A 15,501-nucleotide genomic window follows, 5' to 3' on the forward strand; every position below is an offset into this window, starting at 1 on the left:
AGTACTAAAATCCATGTTAGTCCACAAAAACTCTTTATAGGCACTGTATATTGCACTAGATAAATACCATACCCTACAGTATCATTAGTTATCAGGTGTCATAAATCGCAACTTCAAGCTGAAAAACTCTGGGTCAAGCCATTAATGCTTAATTGTGAAGGCAGGATATCTGAGGCAGGATTGCTTCTCCGTGGGGCCGGGTAGGGAGGGATTTCGACAAGCCCCACCGCTCTTATCTGCACGGGTCGCTGCTGATAGTTATGGCACATTTACGAGAGGGATGTCTGTTATTTTATTAGAAATATAAATCATAGAGTATTAATTCTGAGAAACCATTCACCTTCACTGTTTAACCTAATTTTAATGTTGAACGTCATTTACATTTCATAGAAATCATTTCATAGAATACCTTTATTTTAAAACTTATTTTTTCTTTTTTTTACATTTAAACAATAAATGTAATTGACCTTGAAAATTGTTTTTCTCTTTTGATTCACCTCAAAGGTTAACATAGATCCCTCTTCCCTTCACCCCGTGTCCTCCGAACTGGCACAGGGTTAATTCTCACTTTTTTTTAATTTGCTCTTCCAAGGGGTAACCCCCACACATCCTTTCTTCTTTTTTTCTTGGGGGACACCAACCAACCCATTTCGTTCACCCTTCCTAATGCTACTCCTTTCTTCATCCTTGTCTTTTTTCTATGTTAATATTAAAGATGTCTTCAGTAACCGGGATTCTCTGAGGTACATGTTTGTTTTCTTTTAAAATCATATTTTAGTCAAATGGTTTTCATTTTTTTCGATGAATTGGCATGCTATATACATGGTGTTCATTTTACCACGTCATCGTACAGTTTTAGCTCTTCGGATCCTACCTTAAATAAGACAATGGTCTAATGTGGTTGAAAATCAATAGAATGGTACAAATTCTATGTTTATTACTGTTTAAAATATTTTAATTGTGTTCTCTCTTTCAGTAATCAGATAACATTGTTTAGCAAAATACATCAGGCTATCATTCAACATTTTAAAGAAAACCACTTGGAGCTGCACTTATCCCACACAACCTACTAAGTGAGCTAAACCAATCTGATTTCGTATGGTTGGTTGGTTATTTAACAGCATATCCGACAATGTGAGGTCGGAAAGGTCGCCAATTAAAGGGAGCCCAGATGTGCTGTAGCTTCAGATCTGAGAATTTGGCATTTTCCAGATCTTTCCAGATATGCCTGCAGAGATGACATCCATCAAGGAGGCATTTCCAAGTGGGGTGGTAAATTTTCTGAAAAAAGTAGGTCCAAGTTGAATGATCTGCGCTCACGTGTTCCATAAAATAGAAAGCTCCACCCTGTGGAAAAAAATGCGAAGAGATAGATTGTTAATGTCAGAATAGAGTATTACAAAGTCAGCAGGTGACTTGAGCAAATGAAGGGCAATCTATTTGAAAAAGATAGTCAGCGAGGACATTTACATCTTTCCATTGATCATGTTTTAATGCAGAGTGGCTTACACAATATTAAATACAAGTGTGGCAAATAAACCTTAGGAAAACACTTTGTGCAATAGATATTGATGATTCTAATACATTTCCTCAACAGTTATTGTAATCCTTGCACGCCTTCTTGGGCTACTGGAAATTGCAATTTATCAGTGTAAGAAATTGTAACAAAAATGGATTATACATGAGCTTTTCTCCCTTACATCAATTTCTCACAACACATCCTTTTTGTAAGAAATTTGGTTACTGGTTGAGTGGGGGTGAAACCCTTCTCAAACAGTAACCACAATTCTTCCCAGGGTGAAGTCACACGCAAACCCTGAATTAACCCGTGCTCAGCCTTTGGGTCTCTCGGCACAGAGCAGTCAGGCTTAACTTAAAGGCAATGTGTAACGAATTTTTGCAACACTACAAACAGTAACTCAGTGAAAACACCATGCAAAAGAATCCCACACTAGTTTAGAAAAATAGAGTAATTTTTAATAAATAAAACAAGAGCAAAATGACAAAAATCCAATTAGTTGAACTGGAGATGTTCAATTTCAAAGGTTTTAGGAAAGATAGTGCCAAAAAGCAGAAAGTGCCAACTGGGGATGTTTGTTTATGCCAGACCAGGTCCGAGTCTTAAGTTCAGGTTGGCTACAGGAATCCAATTAAACCCACTGAACAAAGTACCTTAAACCTTGGTTTAATGAGCATTGCAAGGATCCGTGTTGAAGTTGCACTGCGTAGCCAAAGTAATGGTCAGATCTGAGATGCGGCGAGGCTGCAGTGCGAGACTGTGCCTCATAATGGAGGATCCCGTCGACAAGGGCTTGCGATTGAAAGTCCAGCGTTGAGGAAGTGTGACGCAGTTGGTTTAATGCATCGGTTCTGAGCAGCTACCAAGCTGCTATGCGAAGTCTGGCATTGTTGAGGCTGCAGTCGATGAGGGGTGTGAGGGCTTGTACCAAGGATGCATTGTGTAAAGGCAGTTCAGATGGGCATCGGGATGCGATGTGATGAGTGTTTGAAGAGGTGTTGAACTACCCTGCAGCACTAATGCGTCGCTTCTGCTAAGGGTTACGTCACGCAGCAGAGGAGATGTGTCAGTTCTGCTGGATCCACAGAGTGGCAAAGCACCTTAGGCCCATTACCAAGGGTCCAGGACTGTGGTGGCACCACATGGCAGGTGGTGGAGCCTTCTGTCCCTGAAGCTCAAGTCTAGAGGTCAGCCAGCAAGCCATTGGAGTCACTTTGGGGTCCTGAATTCAACAGATGCAGGTCAACTCCTTCTCACCCATGCAAAAGGGCAGCAGGTCAGAACACCAGGACAGCAGTTCTTCAAAGCAGTAGTCCAGGAGAGTGGCAGCCCTTTCAGCAGTATAGCAATCCTTCCTCCTGGCAAAGCATCCACTTGTCCAGAAGTGTACTGAAGAGTTGAGGCTGGGGGTCCAGTTGTTATACCCAGTTGTGCCTTTGAAGTGGGAGACACTTCTAGAGATTTCCATTTGTGGTCCCTCCCTGTCCTAGCTCCAGACTAACTACAGGGGGTAAGCAGCTCTTTGTGTGGAGGCAGGACACAGACCATTCAAATGTAAGTAGGGCTGGGCTCAGCTCCACCCTCCCATCCTTTTAGGGATGGCCCATCCAGGCACACCTAAGGTCTCTACTGTGTGTGGCTGTCTAGGAGGAATACACATAGTCCAACTGTACACTATACCCAGTTGTGTGACCCAAGACAACCTACATGCACTAAATGGTCATGGCAGGAAAATGCTGACTTTCTAAAAGATCTCAATTTAAATCTGACTTTTCCATTAGAGGGGATTTTTCAATACAATTCAAAAAACACCATGCATGAAATAGTTACCTGTTCCTATTTGGAAATTACAGCTTATTAAATGTAATAAGTTAACTCCAATGTTATCCTAATGGAGATGTAGGCCCTTTAGTAGTGAAAAACGAATGTAAGAGTTTTTCACGATCAGGACATATAAAACCTAAAGGTCCATACCCAACATTTTAAGTATACTGCACCCTGCTCTCTAGGGTGTCCAGGGCTTATGCTAGGGGCAACTTGTATGTATGTATTAAAAAGGAAGGTTTGGGCCTGGCAAAAGGTTTATTTGTCCAGGTTTAAAAGCTGCAGTGGCAGGCCTGAGCCATGTTTAAATGGCTACCTAAGTCTGTGGTAGAAACAATCAATCTATCATTTGTAAAGCGTTGCAAATCACCCATGAGGGTCTCAAGACGCTGGAGTTGCTAACTGCTGCGTGGTGCTCAGTTCATTCAAACAACCAGGCCTCAAGTCCTTCCCTGAAATGCTGGGAGGATGGGGTGGTCCCAAGGTACAGGGTAAGGTTGTTCCAGGCTTTGACCACCAGATTAGAGAAAGAGCGGCATCTGTAGTTGCCTTGGCAGATCCGGGGGGCATCTGCAAGGGAGAGGGAGGCAGATCATAGGTGTCTGGTTGGTTGGTGGAAGGTCATACGCTTGTTGATGTATGCTGGCCCTATGTTGTACAGGGATTTGTATGTGTGAGTCAACATCTTGAACTGGCATCTCTTCAGGATTGGGAGCCAGTGTAGCTTCTTAAGGCGGGGTGTGATGTGGTGTGGGTCCATCTGGGGAGGTTAAGGATGAGTCTTGCCACGGAGTTTTGAATTGACTAGTCTCTTCAGGAGGCATGCAGTGATTCCTAAGTAGATAGTGTTCCCGTAGCCCAATCTGCTGGTTATGAGGGCCTGTGTGACGGTCTGTCTGGTGTAGACTGGGAGCGAACATGATAACCGCGTGAAACATGCGATCAGTGCTGCAGGCCCACTAGTAGCATTTAATTTACAGATCGTGGTACATGTATTATCAATTTACTAGGAACCTATAAGTAAATAAAAGATGCCAATTGGGGATAAGCCAATGTGAACATGTTTTGAGGAGTGAACACATGCATCTTAAGAACTGGGCAGCAGTGGTATAGTGCGAAGTGTCTTAAGGCCAGAAAAAACAAGATCACCAAAAAATGGAGGTGGTAGGCAAGATGTTTGGGGGGTAAGACCACCCTAAGGCTGACATGTCTAACATTTTTTTCTTCAGTGTTCCTCGCCTTTCATTCACTTTTTTCACGTTCAGAATAAAACCTGTAACCAAGCCTCTTTAGAATTCTTTTTGTTACTAAGGCCATGTTCATTTGATACAGATATAATTGCAGCTACAAATCAACTTGTTACCCTATGCCTTATGATTCATACTTCATGGACTGCAGCCTTTTTTGGGATTCTGCTCACCACAACTGTCCCTTCTATGTCATATCAGCTTTCAGATTCCACTGCTGGCCAGTTGTTCCCTTAGGGATGTGTTCAAAAGGATAAGAGACAACTTTGGACATGTTACCCAGATATAAAGTGAAACAATTTTTGCTATACCGGGGACATGTACTGCATAGAAATAAAGTAAGAAGTACTGATCCATACTGCAAGATCTTTGCCTTTGAGTTTGTTCACTTGTTTACTGCAGATGAATTTCTGAAATCTAGGCCCAGATGTACTTGCGCTTCGCACCAAATTTACATCACTTTTTTGTGTTAGGATGGAATTTAATATCCAATGCAAATCTATATTTGCGTTGGATAGTATCACAAAGTTGCACTACCCTTGCAGTACAAACCCTATGCTTAATATGGCTGCCAAACCAAAAGTGCACTAGTACTGAGGGATGAAGAACATGACCCATATTTTAGTAGATAAGGCACTTATTTTGTTATTCCTTTTAATGAAAGGCAACACATCACCCTTAGTTTAGCGCTGCCATGTTTCAAAGAATAGTAGAGTTGGGCTCTACTGTGTCCATGAGGGCTCAGGTACAGAAAAGACAAAAAGGAATATGATGTCCTAAGCTCAATCAGGCTCTAGTTGGATCCATCTCCTGCGTTTATTGTCTCATTTAAGTAGGCTGCGATTCATTTACCTTGCCTCCTTTGGACCCAGTAAGCAGGTGCCTTTGCAACAGTAGATCTAAAATATGACTGACGTTTGATACATAAACAATGATTCTATTGGCTCTATAAGACTGACACGGTTAAATTCAGGTCATTGTCTAGTACAGTTTGGGATATGGAAGCGATCAAGCATTCTTGCTCATCGGATAGACTCTTGTAGGAAAGACCATCAAGATAGTCAGTGGACATGGCCTTTTTAGTGTCACCAGTTCTAGGAGGCCCCTCAGCACAGAGGTATTTTGATATTATTAATTGTAAGTGCAAATTACTTGCCCCATGGGAAGAAATTTCCAGTGAGGATATTTGATTTGTTTCGCCTATTTTACTTTGACCCTTTACCATAGCTTTTATCTTCGTGGCACATTCTGTGTATTTTCCTTTGTAGTTCTCTTATTTTGAACTTTAATATTCTGGCTAAATCTTTAGGGTATTTTAGCATCCTACAAGAGCTGCTTTATGCTGTCATGTTGGTCTATACTCAACAAGCTCATACTCAGCAAGGGTAATGGGAGTTCTGGTTCACTATGTATAGACATAAGACTCCTCAAAGTCCTACATTACTGCACTGGGTGGTTCATAGTAGCTTCTGTGCCCATATTCTTTGCCACACCCCTTGTGGCCGGAGCCTCTTGAATGACTGAGTGTAAGTGACACAGGTCAGCTGCCGGGCCTCCTTGGGTGAAGGGCACATGCCCGGCTGGACGGGTTCCTTGCTCCGACCAGCCCAACATGCGCACTTGAACCCTTGCCTATCTGCGCAATGTAGGAGCCCAGTGGATTCCTGCCGGAGCACCCTATGCTCCTAAGGAGTGCTGGCAGCACCTGACCAAGCCAATCCTCGTGCTGCTCTAACATAAACCAGTATAGGATAATGGGGTAACCCAGTTATGTGCAGAACCTGGGGATTTGTACATTAAGGGAACAGTGGTTCTGCCACCTAATCGCTTTTGAAGCGTAGGAACTTATTTTTAAACAATTCAGTGCCTCTGTTCAGATGAGACTAGTCATGAATGAAACGAGCAAGTCCAAACAAGAAGAGAACTCATATACTTTTGAATCAGTATAAGATTTTTAGTGAATTGAATTAAATCGTGTACTATATAGATATAACTATAACAAATATATACACACACACAGATATGGACTATACATTTACATTTTGATTGATGACGTGAAGTGAACACAAAATAATCTATTTACATATCAAACCGCATTATGTACACAACACGTAAACTTTACGACAAACATTTAAACACAGTGCAAAATATTTTGGATACAATTCTGCCCTGCAAGCAATTCATCTAATTATCTTAGTTGTTCTGGGTGATCATTAACACTCAATAATATGCGTCAACGTTTCGACCCCTGAAAAATATTGTGAATGTGTAATCGTCTGTGTGTGTGCCTTCCTCAGGACTAGAAATTGAATCTGTGTGTGTCCTTCAGATAGGTTCCACTTGGATACCAAAGGTCAGCACGGCAACTCGTACAGTTAAGATGGTTAACCTGATTCAAGCATAGCTCATCATGTCAATGGATAGAACTAATCTGTAGCACACCGTGCCTTCCATTCTCCGGCGTCTGGCGCTCGGGGTTTCCGATAGTAAATCACACTCTGCTTCAGAAAAATACTCGTAGGGGCCTTCCGCCTCCTGGGAATACTTCTTAGGAGCGACACTACAACTGGCGACGAGAGTGGTCGCAACCTGTGCATGCTGCCTACCTGCTTCCTGTCGTGCGTACGCTCCGCTGCCTCGGAGCTGTGCTGCGGACCGGGTGCCCACCCCGGCCGCGTTGTGCCCACTGTGGTGCTGTCTCGCTCCGCTGCCTCGGAGCTGAAGCATCTGCTTCTGCGCGCCCTGAGAGTCCACCCCAGCCGCGTGCATTTGTCCAGGAGAGGCCGCTGTTCTGATCGCGATCCGGGAGCCCATCCCGGTCGCTTGTGGTGAGGAGACTGCAATTCTGATCGCGATCCGGGAGCCAACCCCATTCGCGTGTGGTGAGGAGGCTGCTGTCTTGATCGGATCCGGGAGCCCACCCCGATCGCGTGCTCTGTGCGGGTGGGGCCCGAGGCCAAGTGCCGCCTGCTGAGGGAGGCAGGTGTCTGTTGCTGTGTCCTGCCTGAATTCCTGCTGCCCGTGTGAATGCCTGCATGGCTGCTCTCACAGAATTATGTCCCAAATCTCGCGAGGAGTGAGATCTCACTGGCGGCCATCTTGAAGTCAGGCGCCTCACCCAATCCCCTGCGAGGAGTGCCCGGCAGCCATTTTAAGGTCAGGCGTTTGCTGCAATTGACAACAAGCATTGGCAAATGGCTATGTGAGACGATTTCTGGTGCTTATAATCAATTTCAAGGCCATTTAAGAGACGTATGGGACTGCCTGCACATCTAGTTGCCTACCCTTAATGTCCAGTGATACAAGTGACCATTCATATCTGTCCAGTGGCTAGTGGACTGCTCTTTTACTTCATAGGCGCCCTGTTACTGACCCTACACACTAGCGCTATTAAAGAGGGGCGTTGACGGTGCCAGTTTGGACTGAGTGGCAGGCGCTTGGGGGGCCCCTGTGACTTGCCCATTTTCGCAAATCTGCTTCACCATTTTCATACGCCATGTCGGGATCGCCAACGTCAAGATAGGGTCATGCCTCTGCCAGCGCCAGCACCAGGCCGGACTCGTCTACGTCCACAGCGCACACGGCTGGACCCAGACTCGGCTTAATCGGAGTCTCTTTTCTACGCCCACCGGAACCCTTGGTCCTCATATCGGGGGGAGGTATGGGTCTTCGCTGGCAGGAGTGGCTAGAAGACTTTGAAGACTTCATGAAAGGGTCTCATGTAACCGAGGAAGAGCAGCAACTGATTGCATTACGCAATTTAATTGGGAAAGATGTTAGTCAGATTATAAAGGAGCTTCCGGCCGATGCTGCTTCGTCCTATGCCAATGTGCGTGACGCACTAAACAGAAAATTCCTTCACAAACGGAATGTTGACTACGAAAGATATACATTCAATTTGGCTTCGCAAGAAAAAGATGAACCCATGAATACTTTCATCACGCGACTCCGACGTTTGGCCCGCTACTGTGAATTTGATTCTTTCTCGACGGAAGACGCACTTCGCCTGCGAATCATAAAAGGATGCCAGTCTGAGTAGTTACGTAGACGTCTGCTAAAGAAGAGCTACTCGCTGGATGAGATCGAAGAAATGACGCGAGTACATGATCAGGCAGAAGAACATGCCAAGAAAATGGAAGCTGGAAGAGGCGAAAAATGTGAACAAGCATTTCGGCTCATGTCCCATAACACCAACAGGTCCTCCCCTACAAAGCAAAGATCTTCCAGGTCCGAAGTTCAGTCCCATTATACAAGTCGCAGGCGTCGCAGTTCTAGCCGGACTGATAAGCGACAGGAGCGCCAACTTAAATGCTATCGCTGGGGATATGACTTCCCTCACACGGAGACATGCCCTGCCTTAGGTAAAAAATGCAGGAAGTGTGGTCGGGACAACCACTTTGAAAACGTTTGCGGAGCCCCTCGCAAAGACACCCACAGAGACGATTACAGACAATCCAGACAGTCTAACACTTGCCATCATGCCGAAGCAGTGTGGGACTACAGAGATTCTTCCACTGGCTCTTCACAGTCCAGTCGTCAGTCTCATGGGACATATCGATCTCGTCGATCACAATCTCGTGAGTCAAGGTCGCTGTCACCAATATTGCAAGACAGCGATGAGTACGTCTGCATGGTTGCGGACCCGGACCGGTTGAAGAAATACCCGCGACTAGATATTAAAATGGACACACACTGGGCCAAATTTGTTCTGGATAGTGGAGCGTCTCTCAACTACATTTCAGTTGCTGAATACAAGAAAATGAGTCCACCACCACACTTGCATAAAGCCAACGTGCGAGTGTACACCTGGATGTCGAAGAAACCTCTTTCGTGTTTAGGACAATTCCCGACTAATCTTACATACAAGGACAGAACTATTCCAGCTCACATCCATGTCATTGATGGTCCTGAAGCGGATTGTCTTCTTAGCTTGCCCACGGCGGAACGACTTCGACTAGACGACATTTTGTATAAACTAGATGATGAACCGGACATAGTTCACAAGTTTCCAAAATTATTCACCGGCCTCGGAAAGATGGCTCACTGCCAAGTTCGACAGCACATAAATGAACAAGTGACTCCTATAGCGCAACATCACAGGAAAATTCCATTTCACCTTCAACAGTCTGTAGAGGAGGAACTACAGGATCTTCTCCAGGCTGACATTATTGAGAGAACGTCAGGACCCACGCCCTGGGTCTCTCCAGTGGTCGTCGTGCCTAAGAAGGGCTCTCCTGGCAAAGTGCGCCTCTGTGTCGATATGAGGGTACCCAACACCGCCATTGAAAGAGAAAGACACCCGGGACCTCATATTAGCGACATGATTGCGTCACTCAATGGTGCGCAAATATTTTCCAAATTAGATCTCAACAAGGGCTATCACCAATTGGAACTTCATGAAAAATTGAGATATATTACCACCTTCTCGACCCACCAAGGCCTATTTAGATACAAAAGACTCAGCTTTGGGGTCTCTTCGACCGCTTAGATTTTCCAGGAAGCCATCAGAAAGGTAATCCATCACATTCCCAACACTCTAAATTACAGTGACAACATCCTGGTATATGGAGCAACCATGCAAGAACACGACACAGCGCTGGACCGAGTCTGCCACGCTTTATTGGAGGCCAATCTCACTTTAAATAAGGACAAATGTGAATTCCATAAGTCCACTTTGAAACTCTTTGGACACATCTTCTCAGGCGCGGGAATGAAACCAGATCCAGAAAAGATTGCCGCTCTGAATGGCACCCCCAGGCCGCGAGACGCGGGGGATGTACGTTCCTTCCTAGGCATGGCAAGCTACTGTGCACGCTATGTCAAGGACTATGCCACCATTAGCTACCCTCTGAGAAAGCTAACCAAACAAGGACACCCATTTTAATGGACCACAAGATGTGATCAAGCCTTTCATGAAACCAAAACTGCGGTTGAATCTGCCAACAATCTTGCATATTTCAATCCGAGAAGAAAAACCGAAATCACTGTGGATGCAAGTCCCGTAGGATTGGGGGCGATATTAGCTCAATATGACAATGAGAGTGACCAACGGTATATTGTAGCACATTCCAGTCGGAGCCTCACGGACACAGAGAGAGCCTACTCTCAGCCTGAAAAGGAAAGCCTGGCGGTAGTCTGGGCCTGCAAGCATTTCCACATTTTCATCTATGGGAAGCAGTTCACACTTATCACGGATCACCAGGCCCTAATAACCATCTTCGGAAATCCCCGAGCCAAAATGCCACCCAGAATAGAGCGCTGTGTCATCCGCCTTCAGGAATACACTTATACTATAATCCACAAGCCAGGAAAAGCTGCAAACCCTGCTGACTACATGTCTCGACATCCCACGGCAACGTCCAAATCCAATCCATCACTGGCTGAGGAGTACATCCATTTTGTAGTGGCTCAAGCCAAATTGCCCGCAGTTCCTTTAGAGGCCTTCCTTGAAGCTACTAAAGAAGATGTCACACTTCAAGATGTAAAACATCGCATTCGGGCAAACAGTTGGAGGCACTTGGAAGAATTGGGACAGAGTGAACGGATCGACAATCGGGAACTGTCCTCTTTCAAACATGTGAAGGAGGAACTGTCCATCACCGCCGATGGTCTCATACTAAGGGACAAGCGGATCATCATCCCGAAACAGCTGCGTCAAGGAGTCATCAACCTAGCACATGAGGGACACAGAGGCATCGTAGCCACGAAGCGAGCGTTGCGGGAACGGGTCTGGTTCCCTATGCTGGATCAGATGGTGGAACTTACACTGAAAGATTGTCCACAGTGTCAGCTAGTAAGTCGAGAGGATCCCCCTGCGCCGCTTCAGATGTCTGAACTGCCGGATGGTGTGTGGCATCATGTTGCAGTGGACTTCTTTGGACCGCTACAATCCGGCAAGTATGTCCTAGTCATAATGGACGAATACTCACGCTTCCCTATTGCGCACCTCATAGCATCAACCAAAGCTGCCACTGTTATACCGGGACTTGATGAGGTATTCGCAGCATGGGGCATACCGAAGGTCGTGAAAACAGATAACGGCCCTCCATTCAATGGACAAGAATTCGCTGAATTTGCCAAACACCTCAATTTCAAAAACCGGAAGATCACGCCTCTGTGGCCCCAGGCCAATGGAATGGTGGAAAGATTTATGGCCACTTTAAAGAAGACCATCCAGCAGGCAGAACTTTCAAAGCTTGATGTGCAAGTGGCTCTAAATGAAGTATTACGCGCCTATCGAACCACACCGCATATGACCACAGGCAAGTGTCCGTCAACCTTAATGTTGGGTCGCACTGTGCGCACCAGAATACCAACTTGGGAAGATGCAACTAGTGGTTTGTCTCAAGACTCTGAGCACGAAGAATTAGCAGCCACAGACAAACTTAAAAAGGAGAAAATGAAGGAATATGCAGACCGACGGAGAAAAGCTGCACAGCCATCTATCCATGAATGGGACTGGGTATTGGTGAGACAAGAACAACAGAGAAAAGCAGACTGTCGATATCAAGCCTGCCCACTCCTGGTGACAAAACAAAAAGGAATCATAATTACGGCTGAGAACGGAGAACAAGAGGGTCACGAGGAATGTGACGCATTTTCAGAAATGCACGCCCAATGTCCAAGAAGTGTTGCCTGCACCCATCAGTGTAGAAACAGGAGATGCATCTGGGTCAGTAAGTGATCATCGACCGTCCATGCCTCCTGACGAAAGGGAACAGGCGGATCGAAATGCTCATCTCCGGCCGCAACAAACTCATCGAAGACCAGTTCGCCTAATTGAAGAACTGTAACTATATTGTTTTATATTACACTGTAAATCTGACATGCATGGACACAGGTAAAACAGTTAAAATTGTTTAAGAAGGGGGAAGATGTAATGTCGTGACATGTGCTGGGCGCTAGGACCAGCACATGAGAAGGGGAGATGGGAGGAGAGTGAGAGGCGGCGGAAGAGGAGGAGCGAGGAAAGGGCAGAGTAGAGCAGGGTTAGTAATGAGAGAGAAGCAAGGAAATAAAGCTCCTACATGAAATATAGTGTCGGCGTCATTCATGATATAGGAGCGACACTACAGAAACGTCAACGCATATTATTGAGTGTTAATGATCACCCAGAACAACTAAGATAATTAGATGAATTGCTTGCAGAGCAGAATCGTATCCAAAATATTTTGCACTGTGTTTAAATGTTTGTCGTAAAGTTTACTTGTTGTGTACATATTGTGGTGTGATATGTAAATAGATTCTTTTGTGTTCACTTCACGTCATCAATCTAAATGTAAATGTATAGTCCATATCTGTGTGTATATATTTGTTATAGTTATATCTATATAGTACACGATTTAATTCAATTCACTAAAAATCTTATACTGATTCAGAAGTATACGAGTTCTCTTTTTGTTTGGACTTGCTCGTTTCATTCATGACTAGTCTCATCTGAACAGAGGGACTGAATTGTTTAAAAATAAGTTCCTACGATTCAAAAGCGATTAGGTGGCAGAACCACTGTTCCCATAATGCTCTAACATAAACAGCAAGAGAGCAGCATGATGATTGGTTTAGGAGTCGCGGGTGGGACAAGGACTGAAGGGCCGGTCTTCACAATGCATGCGGCACGCCTGGAGGCAAAATCACGTCAGACGGTGATTGTTTTAGTTATTTAATTTCAGGTCGTCTTTATCACTAGTCTCTTTCCTTGATAAACCCACTCTGACAGAAAACAAGCATTGGCATAGCCATAGGTCTCGCCTTTGGGACCTTATAAGTGTTTAGTTATCCAGCGCAATATCCTTGGTGCAACAACATCAAGTGTTGCATGGCTAAACACTTATAAGGTCCCAAAGGCGAGACCTATTGGCTATGTCAATGCTTGTTTTGAGTGAGTGGCTTGTGAAGGTATAACACTGCGAGGTAGAGATGCTGCGAGTGCTTTTACAGGAGCCCCTGTGACATTGCGCCTCTTCAAAATGTATCTTAGGTCTGGTGTAATACTTCTAGCCCCTAGTCCCGTCTTCTCGCACCCAATGCATCCTTGAATGTCCCATGTACAGCCAGGGTTGACACTCCTATTACCCCTGCCCTCCAGTGACACTTTACCTGTCACGGGTGGTGGATGTGCTGGTGGTGGATGTGCTGGTGGTGGACGTGGTGGTGGTGGTGGTGGTGGTGGACGTGGTGGTGGTGGTGGACGACCTGGTGGTGTTGGCGGACGTGGTGGTGGTGGACATGGTGGGGGTGGACATGGTGGTGGATGTGGTGGTGGACGTGGTGGTGGTGGACATGGTGGTGGTGGACGTGGTGGTGGTGGACGTGGTGGTGGTGGACGTGGTGGTGGTGGACGTGGTGGTGGTGGACGTGGTGGTGGTGGACGTGGTGGTGGTGGACGTGGTGGTGGTGGATGTGGTGGTGGTGGATATGGTGGACGTGGTGGTGGACGTGGTGGTGGACGTGGTGGTGGTGAACATGGTGGTGGTGGTGGAAGTGGTGGTGGTGTTGGTGGTGGTGGACGTGGTGGTGGTGGACGTGGTGGTGGTGGACGAGGTGGTGGTGGTGGACATGGTGGTGGTGGACGACATGGTGGTGGTGGACGACATGGTGGTGGTGGACGACATGGTGGTGGTGGACGACATGGTGGTGGTGGACGACATGGTGGTGGTGGACGACATGGTGGTGGTGGACGTGGTGGTGGTGGACATGGTGTATGTGGTGGTGGACATGGTGGTGGTAGACATGGTGGACGTGGTGGTGGTGGACGTGGTGGTGGAGGACATGGTGGTGGTGTTGGCGGTGGACGTGGTGGTGGTGACGTGGTGGTGATGGTGGTGGACGTGGTGGTGGACGTGGTGGTGGACATATTGGTGGTGGACATGGTGGAGGACATGGTGGATGTGGTGGTGGTGGTGGGCGTGGTGGTGGTGGACGTGGTGATGGTGGTGGACATGGTGGTGGTGGTGGACATGGTGGTGGTGGTGGAGGACTATTGGGTAGGAGGTTGCTGGCAGAATGTGGATGGAGAGGAGGATCTCGAAGGGAGCACATGGGAGAGCAGAAAGAGGCTGAATATTAGATACAAAAACTGGCGAGTAGATAGAAAACAAACCAGATTTAATGGGGTGGTCCCTTCTTATAGCGCATGTGAATGTTCCTTAGCACCCCGTTTTTAGTAAACAGGGGGGCCATGGGCAGATTAATTGATTAATCACGCATGATGATCGCGTGCGATCAATTGATTACGCATGATGATCGCATGCGGAAGCTGGTGTTGTTCGAGTCACGGCGTTGGCTTACCAATGTGTGATTCTGGGCAAATTAGTTAATCTCCCATGCCTTCTAAAGCATGTTTTTCAGGCGAGGCAGTGGTTGACAAGTGGCCTTTTCTTACCTGATTTACACTTTCTGCCAGTTAAGACATTGCAGTCTGATTGATTACCTATTAACTGTGTCAGTTGGCTACATTAATTGCTGGTTTCGAACGTCGTCACTGCATGAGATCACATGCCTTATCAGTGTCAATGAATATAAACATGTTTTAAAACAGCCTTGTGAATTGCATTTATGTGCAGAAGTTGGTATATCCCACACTACAGTCAATACATTGTGGTCCATCAAAGGCATATCAATACAACTTAGGTGAGTTGCACTTATGTTCAGTGTGTGTACAGAGTGGTGCTAGGGACATGCACTCATTAAATGACCAAAAACTCTTGAGTACACTCACCATCTAATATCACTCAGAGTGTCACACATAAGGCAATCACCATATGGTACAGAAGGCTATAAGAAACATAAGACAAGTTAAGCAGCAAAACTTAGGTAATCAGTTAGCCCATTCTCCTTAGCTATCATAGGGACTCTGTACATCTCCTGAAGAGAGACATTTTCCATTATTCCCAAGTGACTTCCACCAGCATC

General features: G+C 45.9%; 1 protein-coding gene across 1 annotated transcript in view; it reads right to left on the minus strand.

Moving 5' to 3' along the window:
* Positions 1 to 901: 901 nt before the first annotated feature.
* Positions 902 to 15,501, minus strand: part of LOC146856412 (thiol S-methyltransferase TMT1A-like) — a 165,982-nt gene continuing 151,382 nt past the window's right edge. The window contains exon 2 of the mRNA XM_085654546.1: positions 902 to 1,347. Coding sequence (XP_085510672.1) covers positions 1,111 to 1,347 — 237 coding nt within the window. The 3' untranslated portion in view covers positions 902 to 1,110. The remainder of the gene's footprint in view (positions 1,348 to 15,501) is intronic.

The sequence above is a fragment of the Triturus cristatus genome, chromosome 4_1 (assembly GCF_964204655.1).
Source record: "Triturus cristatus chromosome 4_1, aTriCri1.1, whole genome shotgun sequence".
Lineage (NCBI taxonomy): Eukaryota > Metazoa > Chordata > Amphibia > Caudata > Salamandridae > Triturus > Triturus cristatus.